The sequence below is a fragment of the Meleagris gallopavo genome, chromosome 6 (assembly GCF_905368555.1).
Source record: "Meleagris gallopavo chromosome 6, MGAL_WU_HG_1.1, whole genome shotgun sequence".
Lineage (NCBI taxonomy): Eukaryota > Metazoa > Chordata > Aves > Galliformes > Phasianidae > Meleagris > Meleagris gallopavo.
The window spans coordinates 38,773,000-38,790,544 of record NC_139409.1 but is presented as its reverse complement, the minus strand read 5'-3'; the positions used below and the strand labels follow the sequence as shown (position 1 = coordinate 38,790,544).

The 17,545-nt window shown below is 40.1% G+C and overlaps 1 protein-coding gene across 14 annotated transcripts in view; it reads right to left on the bottom strand.

Moving 5' to 3' along the window:
* RBMS3 (RNA binding motif single stranded interacting protein 3) overlaps window positions 1–17,545 on the bottom strand; it is a 700,434-nt gene that overhangs the window by 253,099 nt on the left and 429,790 nt on the right. For all 14 annotated transcript variants that reach the window (XR_014883963.1, XM_085226398.1, XM_085226391.1 and 11 more), the window contains one exon: window positions 5,583–5,674. Coding sequence is in view for 13 of the 14 variants with exons in the window: in XM_085226398.1 (XP_085082524.1) it covers window positions 5,583–5,674 (92 nt within the window). In the remaining variant the exon portion in view is untranslated. The remainder of the gene's footprint in view (window positions 1–5,582; window positions 5,675–17,545) is intronic.

Genomic DNA, 17,545 nt, shown 5'->3' with positions numbered 1-17,545 from the left:
TAATCAGCTGCTAGGTAGCCATTATACAAGAAGCCATTACATGCTCTTTGCAAGAACCTGTCTTTGCTGGAACTTCCACTTTGCATGGCCTTTACAACAGACTAGAACTGCAAATAAAAGACGGTAGTGAGATCCCAGAAGCGTATGTGCAATATAGACCAATCTTACGATAGCACTGTATGCCACTTTCAGCACTGACAGAAGTTCAGATCCTCAAAGTTATTTAGAGAACTAGCTTCTCTTAATAGGCAAATTCAGACTTAAAAGCTTACCAACAAAGCAGATTTGGAAGTCTCACTACGAATACACTGCACAGGGCTCTTCAGGACAATTGCAAATGCCAAAAATAAATGTGCATACAGATTTCATTAACAAGTTTTTCATACTCTACTAGTATAAGCCAACTCACTTACTACTAAGATTCTCCTAATTAATTTTCCATGTTCCGTCTGTAACATTTTTCAAGAAAATGCCTGAAATAAGCATACAGAAAAAATGAAAATGATGCATAGATCATGCACACAAGCACCATCTTTTCAGTGTTGTGTTTTTGTGGTTCCAAATGCAAAGAGAGAAATAAATCAACTATTCCTACAAGACTACCTAGTTGCGTATCAATTGCGACATTTTCAGCATGAAAATAAAAACCGAAAAAATCACCAGGACACTTATTAGCCCAGACAAGTACACTCACACACAATGAATCTCCATGTTTGAACTGATTCCAAAGATGACCAAAAACATGTATGAAGTAAGGTAGACCGGAAACTATCAGTCAGCAGCTCCATACCATTATTATTATTATTATTATTTTTTTTTTTTTCAATAAATCAAAGTGTTGTAAGGATTTTTGCTAATGATGGAGAACTTAGAGGAAAGTCACTGGATGTAAGAGAGTGGAAGTAGTCAAAATCTGCATTGAGTATTTACGTGAGGGAAAACCAAAGAGGAAAAGAGAGAGCGTATGTTTAAGAGAGCCTAGATCTGATGGCAGGAGGCTGGGATTGTCCCCATCCCACTAGATGGGCAGCCATCCACAGGCTCCTGCTCACCTCTGCAAGCATAGCGCTGCTGTTCTTCTTCTACTGAATCCTTTCCTGTCTGCTTTGCACCAGGCTGAACAGCATCCAAGAGAACAAAATGAGAGATTCAAACACGTTTAATGGTGTTTTTCCCTGCATAGGGTTACAGCAAGTATTAGCCTTGACAGGACGAGTTTTCCAACAGAGATGGGACTTGGAGCATCAATCCACCAGAGTTTAACCTTCTTCCAGAGGCAGCACTGAAACAAAATCAGCCAAAAGGATGTCCAAATGCTATAAAAATGAGGGAGGTGGCTGTATTTAAACATCAATAAAATGAGCATATTTTACTCAAGTATCCACAAGATACTTCTGTTAGCCAGCATGGGTGGGGGTTCAGTTCTGCTTTTTGTTTTTTAAATAAGATTCCTGGATTTCTAAGAGAAAAACTATATTGTGTTAAAACTGAGAAAGAACTTCTCTTTCCGAGCAAGATCTCTCTCCAGGAAAACATCACAGAATACGCCGACATTTCAGTATACTTTTCCTCGCTACTAGAGAAGGCCAGTGCAAAGAAAAGCTGGCCAACACCTTGTTCACCTTCATTCAAAAGCATTCATGTCTGAACTAAGATTTTTGACATTCACTGAGCATAGACTTCTGTCTTTTCCCTGGCCCCTGTGCCAGGGCAGTTCCCCTGTTTTGGAATGTAGAAGAGAAAATAAAGAACTTTGACTGTTTTGCAAAGGAATAGCATGCAAACGTTTTGTAATTTCTTCACACTTCGAGTTTTTTCATGAGACTGACACCACTTACTACTAATTTAAACAGTTGTCAGAACAAAACTGCTCTGGATAAATTTCCAGAAATTCACGCTAAATTCTTCTTCCACCTCTTTTTTTTCAGAGCTCTTTGAGCACCCACTGTTAATTCACACACTGGCAGGTAGTGTTGTCTTTCAATCCTGTTACACAACTTGGCTTCCAACACCTGCAAAAGCTAACATGTTTCTCCAGATAGACTTGCTTTCCCAAGCTCCTGACTTCTCAGCAATGTGAGGTACTTTGTGTAAAGCTGTCTCAGTTTCTGTTGAATCCGTTTTTCTAAATAGTTTCTGATTTTTTCAGAGATAGGAAAAGTCAGTTGTATATTTATCCTGAATTATCAAACACGCTATAAAGGGCCTATCTCAGATTCCAGGCACCATAGCTAAATATTAAAAATACAGCCATCCTTATGCAAACAAGAAGTATACATGCCAGCCTCCTCAAAATCACAAATGGCTCCAGTCACAGAACCCCCAGAAAACAAACCTCAGTGGCTGGTCCAGGTCTTCCCACTCTGAAAACATCAGACTCAGAGGTTAGCTCCCAAAACACTAAGCCTTCCAAAATAGCATTTTAAGTCACATTTAGGTTTCAGTACTTGCACATATGCAAGTGCTCACTGTTCTGAATCACAACAGATATGTCCTAATGTTGTTGACACCTCAGAATATTGAATATAAGTTTATTTTTTAATCTTACACTGAACATCTCTAATTTTAAACCCACAACTTTACATATTTCTGTAGTTATAATTTTAGACCCCTCAGAAACAACTATTTGAGATCAACTGGAAGCATAAAACGTATTTCCTGTCTTTGGTTTCTTTTTGACTTCTTTTTGAGCTTGACTAACTCATCAAATTGCCTGTATTTTAACAAGGAGATTCAGTATATCTGAGGAAAAAAAATAGCACAATCCTTAGTAGGTGTTCACATTCTTCATCTTGCCATCTTTTATCCATTTAGAGAATATCCTTTTTATCACCACCTGTCAATAAAAACTAAAAGCTAATAAACCACCTCCTGACCTGGAAGTCTGGAGTGGGGAGGAGAATAAAACCCCCATGATTCAGGTGGAGGCAGTTAGAGACCTTCTACTTCATCTGGACTGTCACAAGTCTATGGGGCCAAGTGAGATCTACCTGAGGGTGCTGAGGGAGCTGCTGGAGGTGAATCCCAAGCCAATTTCAACCATCTGTCTGTGTTCCTGGTCAATCAGAGAGGTTTCAGAGGATGTGAGTCTTCCCAGTGGGACTCCCATCTATCAGAAGAGTTGAAAGAAGTATCGGGAGAACTACAGGCCTGTTAGCCTGACCTCAGTGCCAGGTAAGGTTATGGAACAGATGATCTTGAGTGAGATCACATGGCATGTACAGGACAACTGGGGAATAGGTCCAGCCAGTATGGGCTCATGAAAGGCAGGTCCTGCCTGACCAGCCTCATCTCCTTCTATAACCAGGTGATCTACCTGGTGGAAGAAGGAAAGGCTATTGACATAGTCTACCTGGTCTTCAACAAAGCCGTTGACACTGTCTCCTACAGCATCCTCCTAGAGAAGCTGGCAGCCCATGGCTTGGACAGGTACAATCTTTGGTGTGTAAAGAATGGGCTGGAGGGCCAGGCCCAAAGAATGGCAGTGAAAAGAGTTAAATCCAGCTGGCAACCACTCAGTTGGTATTAGAGCCTGACCTGCTTAATATCTTTATTAATTGCCTGAATGGGGGGAATGAGTATAATCTCGATAAGGTTGTAGATGATACCAAGATGGGAGGAAGTGTCAATCTGCCTTGGGGTAGAAAGCCCCTGCAGAGGGGTCTGGACAGGATGGATAGCTGGGCTGAGGCCAATGGGATGAAGTTCAACGAGAGCAAGTGCCGGTCCTGCACCTTGGTCACAGCAACCCCATGCATCACTACAGGCTCAAGGCTGTGCCGAGGAAAAGGACCTGGGGGTGTTGGTTGACACTTAGCTGAACATGAGCCAGCGGTGTGCCCAGGTGGCCAAAAAGGCCAATGGCATCCTGGCTTGTATCAGAAATAGTGAAGCCACCAGGACCAGGGAGGTGATTGTTCTCCTGTACTCAGCTCTGGAGAGGCTGCACCACAGATACTGTGTTCAGTTATGGGCTCTTTACTATAAAAAGACATTGAGGCCCTGGAACATGTCCAGAGATGAGCAAAGAAGCTGTAAAAGGGTCTGGAGCAGAAGTTTTATGAGGAGCATCTGAGGGAACTTCTCCAGACTTGTTCAGTCTTCTCCAGACATCTTCAGTCTGGAGAAGAGGAGGCTCAGGGAAAACCTTATTGCCCTCTACTGCTCCCTGAAAAGAGGTTGTGGTGAGTGGGGGTCAGCCTCTTCTCCTGGGTAACAGCGATACAACTACAGGGAATGGCCTCAAGCTGTGCCAGGAAGGTTCAGGCAGGATATTAGGAAAACTTCTCCAAAAGAGCAGTGAGGCATTGGAATGAGCTGCCCAGGTCACCACCCTTGGAGGTGTTCAAGAAACGTGTAGATGCAGTACTAAGGGACATGGTTTAGTGTAGGGTAATATTGGTGGTAGGTAGACAGTTGGACTAGATGACCTTGGAGGTCTTTTCCAACCTTAATTATTCTATGATTCTATGAAAAAGCTTAGCTTGTAATCTGGGGCACTGTTAAACAGAAATACATGGATCATACCCAGTTATTTTATGGCATTGTGCGCGTAGTTCAGTATAGGGTAAAAGAATCCCCTTTACCACAAAGGGTTTTGTTTCTTTTTTTCTTTTTTTTTTTCTTTTTTTTAAGAAAAATATGTTTTTAGTATGATATTGTTGAAAAGTAAAGGCTTAAATCACCAGTACTCCTTTAAATTGAAATGTTGATGCGTTGTGATTATTTATTAGTTGATTTGTCTTTGTTTTCATATTACCCATTTGTTTTTACTGTTCAAGACTCTAGGCTGGTGTCATTTCTGCAGAGACAAGCTCAGGCAATACTTAGAGCTTTTAGTGATTCTAAGACAAGGCACTTCGAAAGTACAAAGCTGAGGCTATTTTCATCAGCCGACACACTCTAGAGCCCAAAGACACATGATTATGCCTTTGGAAAGGCAGCAGCCGGAGCACATGATAATCATTTCCCATAACCCCCGCAGCCCCTTTGCTTGTGGACAAAGGATGTTTCCAGAACCAGGGTATTTCACCTTGCTGGATGCTTGCTACAAAATGCAAAGCACAGCTCCTGCAGCCTCTCCGAACAACACATGCCAGTGACCTTCAGGCAATCTCTAGCAAATATTCTTTCAGAAAATCTTGTACAATTCTATTTATACGCTTAAAATAAAGGTACAGGAGAAGCCAAACTGAGACTTCTGTCCTTTATAGACCTACCAGGCACATAAGAGAGGAATGCACATTCCAAGGCAAAGGAGCCCAATGAAGACAACTACTTAATTCCTTCCCAGTGAGCCAGCATAGGCATTGCCAGGTCTCTGCCACTTCAGTGCTCTGGACCTAATAGCTCTACTCCAAGGGAGTTGGAAATTGGGAATCAGAGTAGATTCTCGCATAGGACATGGCCCTTGGAGAACACAGATCACAGGGCAAACAAGGCACTGGAACCAAAGGACGAAACAATGAAATACACAATCCAAAAGCCTACAGAAACCAGGAAAAAAACGAATTCTTGGAAATCTCACAGCTCAGACATGACACACAGCTCAGATAAACTAGTAATTACACAGTTGCTCTTACCTTTGCCATCTGCGCTTGCACGCCATTTGCTTTGAGAGATGCTACTGCTTTCTGCGCTGCTGCCGGGCTGTCAAAATCTACAAAACCGTAACCTAAAAAATAAACAATAAATACATATTATCGTTAGCCATGAGCTGCACATAGATCAAGATTTAATTGCTTAAGGAAGACCTTTCCTTCTCTCACATTGTGTCAAAGTTTTCTGGTAGCACTTTCACCAGCAGCAGCCATCACACTCCTGTTTCTCTTGGCTTTCCTCCTGCCTTCTTTAGAACCAATTAGTCCTTTCCTGACCTAATAGGATCTAAAGAAGTGCAATGACTTGAGGCTTCAAAGGGAAGCAAGGTGTGCAGGATAGGGGACAAATGGCAGCCCTTTGCCTGTCCTGATAGGAAAGTGGGACACCTTCTCTTCAGAGCTCTGGTGCAGTGGGCTCTTGCCCTATTTCTTCCAGAAGAAGAGGCACAATCCTTGCCACCTGCCCAGGTGAGCAGCCACCATCTCCATGCTGGGCAGCTGTCCCCACTTCATGTTGCTGCCTGCATCCATTTTGCGATACAAGTTCACGTAGAAATAGTCTCTGCACAAATGTGCCCTTATAGAAAACTAACAGAAATCTAGAGCTTGCAGTGGTTTAGATCATGAAAAAACAGCCCTCCTTCCCTGTTCCTTTAAACAGACAAGGATGAAGCTTTGTACAAGGAGGGTCTTAGGTTTCCACAACCAGTTGGAGCCTGGTGTGTGGGGCAGGGAGCCCTCAGCAGACCTCCAGCAGGTGGGAGCACTCAGAAAACCTCTGAACCTGTGCTGGGCCAGCATCCCCCCCAGACAGCTGCAGAAGATAGTAGGATAACCACAGCCTGCTCATACTCCATTCCTTTCACCTCATCACCTGGAACGAAGGCTTGGCCCCCACCAAGAGCTGCTTCAGAACATTTGTTTAGCATTAACTTAGAGAAGGTGCATCTGACAGATTGATGAGAAGTGGCTGTCTGCGATTGGTAAGAAATGGTCGTCTGCTTTTAAGTGGCTTTACTATGTCAGTATTTGAAGTAGTTCAGTTTATTAACCACTCCTATCTTCTTTTCTTCCCTCACTGTATCCCTCCCCATTTCTTTTCTACCCAAGGAAGACTGGCATGCTCAAGCAGAAGGACTAGTGCTGTTGAGCCCCTACTGGACATCAGCCCTGAAGTATTTTTGTTTACCTAGTGACACAAAGATGGGCGAAGAGGACACAAAATGAATTTTCAACAACTTCTAAGCACTTAACGATACTTAAGTCTTGCACATAAAGCTTTCAGCAGACTTCAGAAGACTTAAAAATCTCACCAAGCAGCTGCATGGATTTCACAATCCATCCAGGGAACCCTTTGAAAACATGAGCCTACATCCCACTAAGCAATTGAGACACAGGTAGGCACATGCTGCTCAGCCAAGCCACGTCTGGACTCCACCTCTCCCCTGGAAGCCGAATGCTTGAAGCTGAACTGCCTGAAAGCTTTAATAATATTAGCACAAGCATATTTATAGTATCACAGCTCCTGTGCAGACATCTCCATTTACTATGTCAATACATATAATACAGGAGGCAACCACAGATATGCTTTCCTGCTGTATCCATTTTTCTCTTGCCAGCCTTTCTTCATCCTTATGTGAGGCCTCATTGCCTTCCTCTGTGTGCCACATCTGTGCATGAGAATGTGTACTTGCGATCACCTTGCCCCAGGTTATAAACATCTCTCTCTACTACTTTGGTATGTATGCATTACCAATGATGAGATAATTTTGTGCGTATGGATTTTTGTTGTTGTTGGCTTAAATCTTATTTGCAAAAGAAAATGAAAAAGAAATTAGGAAAAAAAAAAAAGCACCAAGATTGTTAAAGAAAATGCTGACAAAGCCTGTGAAGATGCTGAAAAGCACTACTTCAATATGAAAGTCAGATCTGAACCTCTCTCCTCAATCTGTTTTTCTGTTGTTCTTTTTGGAGTGTTTTGGTGGTTTTTTTGTTTGTTTGTTTTTGGTAGGGCATTACTACAAATTGAGGGAAAGTCTGAACAGCTATGTATTGGACGGCATACCTAATAAGCTCTGTCATAACAAGCACACCAGTGTTTGGTCAACCGGGAGAAGGTTGCTTTATCTGTTCAGTTTCTCCCATTTAATTTTCCCTTTTTTAATGCTACAGAGCATACCACCTGGAAACCAGCCTGTTCTCCATAGCAGGTTGTTCTGCCTCGTTCTTCAAGCTGCAGAGAAACTGATGCTGTTTTGAACCAAAAAGCCTCTGTTACAGGAGAACAAGAGACCTCCTGGCTTCCTGTAGTGCCTCTGCCCTATGGGAGGGCAGCAGATCAGAGACAACTACAATCTTGCTAAAGGAGAGATCCTGTCAAGAAGCCAGAGCTGCCAAATGGGAAACCTGAAACGCATTGGGAAGTCATGGGGTGGCTTGGATCAAACACAGTGCAAATGATTTTTTTAGGATAGCAAAGTGCTCTTCTCAGGACATAAAATTTCTTTTTATTTCTCACTGAGTTCATTCCAGAAAACTTGGAGGACAGTGCAAAAATAAGCTACCACTCCCCATAAAAACAGATAACAGCATCGGAATTTGACTTTTATCATCAGTGCACAGCACACTATTCATGTATGCAGTAACAGAAGGGAAATGATTTTTTAATATAAATTTCTAGACAGTATAGTAAGTATTCTCATCTAAGTTATTATTGCTTGTAAACATAAACTGCATTATTGAAGTGTTCTCGTGTTCTACTGTAGGGATCAGGCACATCTAGCAATGGATTATTGAAGATTAACATCAGTCCATAATATTTAAAGCAGTGGATCTCTCCTAAACATTTATTCAATAGGCACAAGTGGCTAAGATATCCATGTCATAGATCCAACAGCAGTCGAGACAAAAATCTTGCATCTTCAGCTGGTCATTATGCATTCTGGCATTAATACTACTTGCATCACTAGCTGCTCTTTCTCCTTCCCACAAGCTAATTTCCATTCCAAGCATCTTTCTGGCCCTCCCTGCTCCTGACACATCTCTCCACCACACACAGAACATGAGGACAAAATCACTCCATGGCTGCAAACCACTCCAAAGCACATCAATCTGCTGCAAGGGAAGCCAAGTTCCCAGACTGCTTCAGCATTCAAGTATCCTTACAAGAACTCTGCAGTGCTATGGAACAGAAAAACAAGCATGTTGCCTTTCTGCACAGTTTATATTCTTCCCTGTAGATGTCTATAGGCTACGCTGATGATCTACACTTAAGTTTTCATTTGCTTAGAATCTTACTTCATTTTTATTTTGTTCTGGTTGTTGTTTTGGGCACTGAGGAAGTAGCACAGGTTATATATATATATATATATATATATATTTACACACACACACAAATATATATATTTACACACACACACAAATATATATATTTACACACACACACAAATATATATACACATATATACATATACACATATATTTACACACATATATGTGTGTATATATATATATTATATATATATATATACACACACACACACACACACACACACACACACACGTATGTTTATTTTTAATCTGACTTTAAGGGTAGATTGAGTGTAGACAGCAGCTAAGGCTGGGTGCTATGACATTTCTTCCTGATCTCTCCATAGCAAAGACGAGCACCCAAGATGTAAGAGTCCTGCCCTATAGGCCAGGCTAGGATGTATCCTGGCCAGGCTATGCTGGCTGCCCTGGCAGGTGCAGAGCCAGCTCTGGCCACTCAGGCTGGGCTCCCTGCTCAGCCAGCCGTTCTTTGGCTCTCCTGGGAGGAGGCAGCGCATGGGCTAGAAATGTCCTTTGGGATGGATTCAGACTGGCTGCTGCCAGTTGGATGCTGCTGCTGTAAGAAAATGTCTTCACTGCTTCTCCTTTTCTGAAAAACAAATGCAGAACCCACCAGCCCCACTCTCTCCTATCTTCAAATTCCAGCGCCTGGCTTTGTGTTTTGTTTCTGGTTGTTGCTGTGTTTGTTTGTTTGTTTTTCTCTTATTATTTTGATCACTGCCTCATGAATATTCCATCTTTGCACTATCTTTTCCAGTTCTTGTGCAGAACATCATGTAAAACACATGCAGCCTCTATACCACGACCTCCAGATTGCTTGCAAGAATCAATCTCCACCACAGGAAACCAAAACTATTTCCTTTTTCCTCATGAGGCATCCTGCCCTTTTCCTTTAAGATCACAAGGCACAAATAGGGAGAGCAACATTATCACTTGCTGCTGGAAGAGTCAGAAATTGAACTAATTACCAATGCAAGCCCCTTAGTTCAAGAGCACTTACAGTGCAGGTGAATTTGGGTACATTGATTCTGGGATCACACACACAGAATCACAGAATGGCTTGAGTTGGAAGGGACATTAAGGATCATCAAGCTCCAACTCCCCTGCCACAGGCTGGGCCACCAACCTCCCCATTTAATACTAGACCAGGTTGCCCAGTGCCCCATCCAACCTGGCCTTGAACACCTCCAGGGACGGGGCATCCACAACCTCTCTGGGCAGCTCGTTCCAGCAACTTACCACTCTCGTAGTAAAGATATCCAACCTAAACCTTCTCTCCCTCAACTTCAAACCATTTCCCCTTGTCCTGCTGTTATTTACCCTTTAAAAGAGTTGAGATCCCCAGTTCTTTTGTGGCGTGACATGTATGACTAGTTTGTAAATGTGAACCCACAAAAAAACCCTGACAACCCACACACCAGGAAACAAGACAAGACTATCTAGATTAATTGTTCGACCTTTCCTGCAAGAAATAAAACGCCTGTAATTTTGTTTTGGCTTGATGCCATTAGAGCTAAATAATTAAATTTCAGGAATAAAAGCAGTGATTTTGTACCTGTGGGGGAAAAAAAACAGCTAAGCGTCAGCAAGCACAAGTTTATAGCTTGCTGCAGTAAGTGCTACCTGAACACCCCAGCAGACGCTAAACGTCTCCGTCTCCTACAACCCCAGCGGCTGGGGGCCTCCTGCTCTCCATTCCGCAGCTCCATAATTAAGCTTGGCAGCAGGTTCAAATGAATTAAAACTGAATGTCACTATTTCCTCAACAAATCCCTCATCCTTGTTTTTTCTTACTTGTCAAGAGAAGACCAGCAGAACAGCAATTAGTGGTAAGCAGTGCAGTGAAAAAGAACCAAGTATACACTAATTAGGTCACTCGCCAAACACATTCATTTCATTGGCAGATTTAATCAATGTTTTCCTGAAATGTCTTAAATCTCCTATGCTAATTTAAAGTTTTGTTATTGTTGTTACTTTAAACACAGATGGGATGCCTGGAGATTTTCAATTGCTTTCCGCAAATCCATTTCAAAATAACAACCCCTCATATACTATATCATCAAAATTTAGGCACAGGTTTTAGGAAATGGCCTCTAATTTTATGCCAACATTTTTCGTGCCTGCAAATACCTGTGGGTGCAGTTTTGTGGATTTAATTGCAGGTGTGTATAGCTCTAAGACATCAAACTCTGAATTGCCCTGACTGATCAGGTACTCAAGGGTAACACCAAATAATTTAAGGGGCTACCTGCTGCTTGCTGTCCCCACAGTTGGAGCAAAGCTCTGCAGCAGTAACACAGATGATGGTGTGTTCCCAGTGGGCACGAGTCCTTCACAGGTGGGAGCCCCACCGTGCAGTGACATGAGTGAAAATAAAGGAAAATGAAAATAACAGTGAAGGCCAGGAGAAGTGTGTTTTCCCAACAGTAAGGTGTGGAGCCTTGGCATGCAGCTGAGCTGGAGATCTGATGCCTCTGTCAAGGTATGGGAAAGAAGAAGTTGTGATAGAGGATAAGCTGGGATTGGGAAAACTGCTTTGCCCTGCCATGAGACCAAATGTCACATCTGACTCCTGGCCAGGTATTGCTTTCAATCACCCAGATTTAAGTCAAGTAGAACTCTGCATTTTACAACAACATGCTCACACAAAAATAAAGGCAAAGGATGGATGATGCACCCAGTCAGGAGATGGAGGAGATGGTTTATACATGCTGGAATGAAGAAATGTGCACGTTCATTCAGCTAATCTTGTTTTTTGTTGATGTTTGTTTCTTAGAGAAGTACGTAAATATACTAATGGGGAGCTCATGCATACTGTGGAGCACTTCTGGTTCCACTGAAATCACTAAGCTCCCTTCATCAGTAGTTATAATGCATTATTTCCATTAGGTAGGATCTTTGCATAAATAGAATGTATCCAGTCTGAATGGCAGGAAACATAAAATGTGTGTAAATTTCACATAAAACTGGAAATGTCTCACAATCATGTAAAGACAAAATAAAACTTGGTCAAGTGCAATTACAACAGTTCCATTATACTGAAAACTGATTTCCTACAGCTGGAACACCAGACCATCTGGGGTTCTGTTTCCAATCAGTATCTTTTTAACATAGCAAAGTTCCGACATCTTGTTTCTGGACATCTAGAGTTCTATATATCAGACCTCAAATCCAGAGCAGACAAGACCAAGGATATAGTTTACATCAGGTCTTCAAGAAGAATTAAGTGTTTAGAAAAAATGACACATTGATTTTAAGACAACACTTTTTTTGTTTGTTTGTTTGTTTTTCTTTTTCTTTATCAGTGTGTTTGTTAACGTTGCTCAAAGTTTGGTAACTGAATATCACTCCCAGAGAGGGCTCTGGAAAGGAGAGAAATATCTGTCTTGGGAAGGGACAGCAGTCAAAACTACCTGTTGAACTGAGAAATCATTTATCCTAAATACATTTTTATATCTGCCTGAGTATATTTGAAGGCACCAGCACAAAGTTTCTACAGAAATACTAATACATTTACACATATATAACTCAGCAAATATACAATAATCAGTGAAGTGGTTGTCCTTAATGCCTAGATGGAACCACTCGGATTTCATTTAAACATAAGTCAATTTTAGCTATAAAGCTCACTTTTGCCCAGCACGTAGAGTTCTCTTAAAAACTAGTGTTCATTTTGACAATCAGGTAGTCCACAAAAAAGCGATTACCCAGTAATTTACTATGCAATTTTCAGCCTTTGTTTTATGCTCAGATAAAGAATCAAATTAAAGTCTTATAAGCCTTGGAAAATTAGACTTACAGAGCAAAGAGGTTGAATCGCCCTTGAACACAAAATTACTGAAAACAGATTTTTCTTTTATTGTTCAGATTGTACTGAAATATTTCTCCAGCTCCAGATGCTCAGAATAATGGTAGAATTGTCTAAATGATTACTGTATTTAAAGCCCCACTTTGTAACAATGTTCTTGGTGACTAGAAAGTGGTGAATCCTCACATTTTAATTAAAACAGCTAACTGATAGTTAGAAAAATAATTGGAAACTGAGAGTCTTAAATACAAGAAAGAAAAGACAGTCCCTTCATTTCAGATCACCCCCTGGAGACACACCTACATTGTTAAGTATGCATATACAGCTTTATCTTTTGTTTGCTTTAGTTTGATATGGAAACATGGCACAAAACTGTCACTTAGATTATATTCCTGCAGTCATTTCTTTTACTTCTTGCTTTATTTGAATCCCCTTTATCACAACAGAAATTGAGAAAAGCAACCCTGTCAGTAACTAATAAACTATTTTTAGACATCTGTTTACAAACACATTCTTAATTTGAATATTCAATTACTTTGATTTAAACAGTTTATATAAATGCAGGTTATTATTAGTTGCACAACTAATTAATGACATTTACAGGCAAAAACACTAAGTATGGAACTTGTGATTATCCTTTCTTATACTTGAAACTTTTAATAAATTCAAACCTTTTGCAATCTCTAATAAGTAAATGTAACAGTACGAGGAATGCTATAAAATTTTATGGGAATTTTGTGGGAAAGAAGTACTTATTAAATAAGCAAATATACAACTATTTATATTCTCTTGGAAAGTAATTCTTCAAAATCACTCTCTCAAGAATAACAGAAGCAGACCTTACAAAAACTCCTCATGAAATACGGTTGCAATAACAGCAAGGGGGAGAGGGAGGAGCAGAGCAAGTTTCACAGGTGCACTGTTCAAGAAAGTGATATTGCACTCGAAGACCCTTGCTCACCATTTATGCTGCATTACTGTCAATTCAGAACCATGAAGATTGGGAAACTGTAGAAAACTCTGGAAAGTGCACAAATACAACCCCCAGAAATCTAGTAGAACTCTGATTACTCCTAAAAAATATGGCAAGTTTTGAGGCCTTAAGAGTGACCTTAAATGTGAGCAAGTATCCACAGGTAACCAAGTTACAGAATATGATCAATGTAAACACTGAGATGTAAGATTTTGTTCTTTGGCAGGTGCTTGTGAAAACTATGGCAAAAATAAGAGAAAAGTTAAGAAATGTTTCCTTGTATTCTGCTAACAGTGCGAATTTAGATGAGTTGTACAAAGCAAACGATAGAAGTCTCATTGCTCAAGTTACCAAGTGCAGGCTGAATGAAGAAGAGAACATACTGTAAATCTTGCAGTGGCAGAAAGACAAGAGACAAATGAGCTTTTCCATCATTGCTTTTGGAAGTTACTCTCTCTGCAAGTCCCATCAATTCATCGTAAAAATCCAAAACCAAGATAAACACTTTTTAAATAGGGTAATAGCTCACATTTAGAATTTCTGTATACGCAAACGTGATTTCATATTACATCTATTTAATATTATAACATTTCTTATTAATGTATAAGTTCTGTAATCATTAAGATTATTTTTTACTACATTTGTTTAGCATAAGGCATTCCTTGTTGCTCAGGGGCTGAGCTAGATTTCACATACGAAGTAGCAGCTGAAGAAAGCAAAACGTTCTCCCAAAAACAAGTTCTCCAAGAGCAGTACTAAGTTCTGTATTTACTTAAAAGGGAAGGAAAGATACAACAACAGTTTCTTCCCTTGACTAAGGAAACATTGTGACTCACAAGCATTAGTGTTTTGCAATAACCACAAGACAGCCAGAACTTGCACTTCAAATTAAGTTCTCACTTTCAGATCCAGATCTATGATATGAATTAATAGCTTCACCAAAAACTAGACATGAGCCTCACAGACAAGAGTTAAAAATGGTCAACTTTTTAAATAATTATTTCTCATATTTTCATATTCACTTTCCTCTTTGACTCTTTGATTTTACAGCTGTGTCCAGATGTGAGGTTCCAAAATATCACAAGAAAGACTATTTTCTTGTTATTTCTAGCCAGCAAGAAACACTGACACTCTCATGAGAAAGTCTGTTCTTATGAGGTTTCAAGCTCAGTTATGTAGACTCTGGAGCTTAACTTAGCTCGAATAATGTTTGATTAAGATATGAAACCAAATCTCTTGAGATCTGTCCATCACTTATTTTAGAGCTGAGTAACTTGAGTGAAAAACCTGGTCTAGAAAAACAGCTTAGAAACAAATCATTTGGCCATAACCTCTAAAAGCTTTCATCCTCTGTGTAGACAAACAGTTCTCTCTTCTGACTGGACCAGAAGTTACCTGAAGCTAAGCAAGTTATTCACCACCTGGGCAGCAAATGGACACGTACGCTAAGAAGCGGTAAGACTAACTGCAGTGGACTAGTTAGAAATGACGTTAGCAGTCACGCTAAGCAGGCATGGCACATCACTCCAACAGTATTTATGGGACAGAAAAGAAAAAACAGAATGTCAATGGGAGTTCTGCTTTTAGTATATGGTGTATTTATGGGAGAGAGCGAAGAAATATTGCAGGGGAAAAAAAAAAAAAAGAAGTCCTTGAATAGTCAGCTTTTCCAACAGTAGACTTAAACAGTGATAGTATTCTAGAAGGCAAAGCAGGATGAACTGAATCACACGACGTTCTTTGTCAGAAATAAAATATTCCATTCTCTTCCTCTTGATGCAGGATTGCTTGGCAATCATAACATTAAGTAACTGCAAATACAAGTGGGAAGAAACAATCTGACAAGAGAAGATGCACTTGGTGATCACACTGTGACTACTGTACTTTATTAAAAATAATTTTCATTTCAGTATGTTTTGACAAGAAAATAGAAAGCATCTTGTGCAGACTTCAGGAAATATTAAAATAACCCAAGGTGATGAACATGTTATTATCCAGCCTGTTCCAGAGAGATGATGCTCAAGTACCGAAATGGGTTTCATTTCAAATACATAATCATTTTCAAGACACCACACTTGAAAAATTGGATTGTATATTTGTCATACAGTAAGCAGTGATAAAGAGCACAGCAATTTATGTTCCTTATGCAAACCACTTGTAATTCAGAAAACAACTATAGTTTCTAAGAGGCAGCAAAGAGATAACACTTTTCAAAGAAGTTAAATGTTTTGTTTTGTTTTGTTTTTTTTTATGCCAGTTGGCCAATTCTAGCATGCCAACCTTTGCTATAAGAAACGTTTTGGATAACATGCAAAGAACTCCTTTTCCAACTCATCAACACTCAACATGCCTTGGAGATCTAGGCAGAGAAAAGCAATATGTTGTGAATATTTCATTACATGGATACTAAGAAAAGAATCCACGACACCACCATCCTGTCAGTGCTAAAATACCAATGACTTTTTGAGCATGAGGGAAGTGTGCTTTCAAAGAATGATTTCCAAGAACAGTGCTTTCATTTTTCCTCCCTCACTTCTCCTTCAAGGGAAGATCAGATCATGTAGGGATTGACATTTTACGAAAACTGCATGGCAGAGCACTGCTATGCCCAGGAGTGTCCGACCTGGATTAAGTTCTGCAGTGTAAATTCTTCCTTTATCTGTTCCCTTCCCAAAGACCCACTGAGCCCTGTGGCTCTTTACCATTTTAATATTTTGGCAATGAGAGTCAGAGGGAAGTAGAGTGTCACCCCTCCTATAATCCTCACCATTATTTCTGTGTGAGCAAGGACAGAGTTTGCTAGATGGGCAGCACAGAGCATGATAAGGTACAACATGATGGTCAGAGGAAAACCCGTGTAACAGAGACGGTGCAGGTTCAGTGTCCACAGATTCTGGTCTTAGATGGTACCTCAAGCAATCAGTATTTAAGTATCCCTAGAGTATGACAAATACATTGCCCATCACTATTTATAGGGTGTGGTTTTTTTTTTTGTTTTTTTTTTTTTTGTTTTTTGGCAATAGATCCTTTTGTGGTTAAATATTAGTTTCTCCCCTCTCATTATATGTCTACCACATTTATCTGTAGCCTGAATTCCAAAAATGCTATTACCACCGTACCCTAGAAATAGCTATGATTTTTTCAGGCTGAGAAAGAAAGAAAAGAAAAAGAAAAAAATTGAAAAGAAATCACATCAGGAAATCTCTGTCCAAGATGTCCAATCCAATTTTTAGATTCAAGATAATTTTACAATCTATGTAACTGGAAGATGAAGATAAACTGAAATTTTGTCTTTTAATCTAATCTGAATTTCTGAACCTCTCAAAGTTTTCCTATAATTACAGGCCATGTACCTCAAGCATATGAAAAAAAAAAATGAAGTGAATTATACAATGTTTTAACCTAACGTAAAAGCCTTCCTTTTTTTCCTGTGATTTAAGGTAGCTATTTAATGTTATTTTGACTGCCAGCTTGCATTTAAAATCACCTACTGGTACAACACCCAGCAGTCACATACTGCAGAGGTATGATGAAGGACAAGAACTATAGACTGCATTGAAACTGCCTGCATGATGGCTATGAGGCATTTAGGGGTTAGACCAGGCAAAGGACAACTGCCTCTGTACAAGTACCAACATGCAGAAAGCTTTCTCACACTGATATTTATGCCTACAATAAGCCTTCACAAGCTCATAGACAGAGACTAGAAGAGGCATCTTTGGTCTTTCTGTAGGATGGATGACTATTAGCCAGCACAAGGTGACCAGATGTGGTTACACCAATGACTCTCAGAATTTCACTAATATAGTTGTTTATATACTGGAAAGCTCTCAA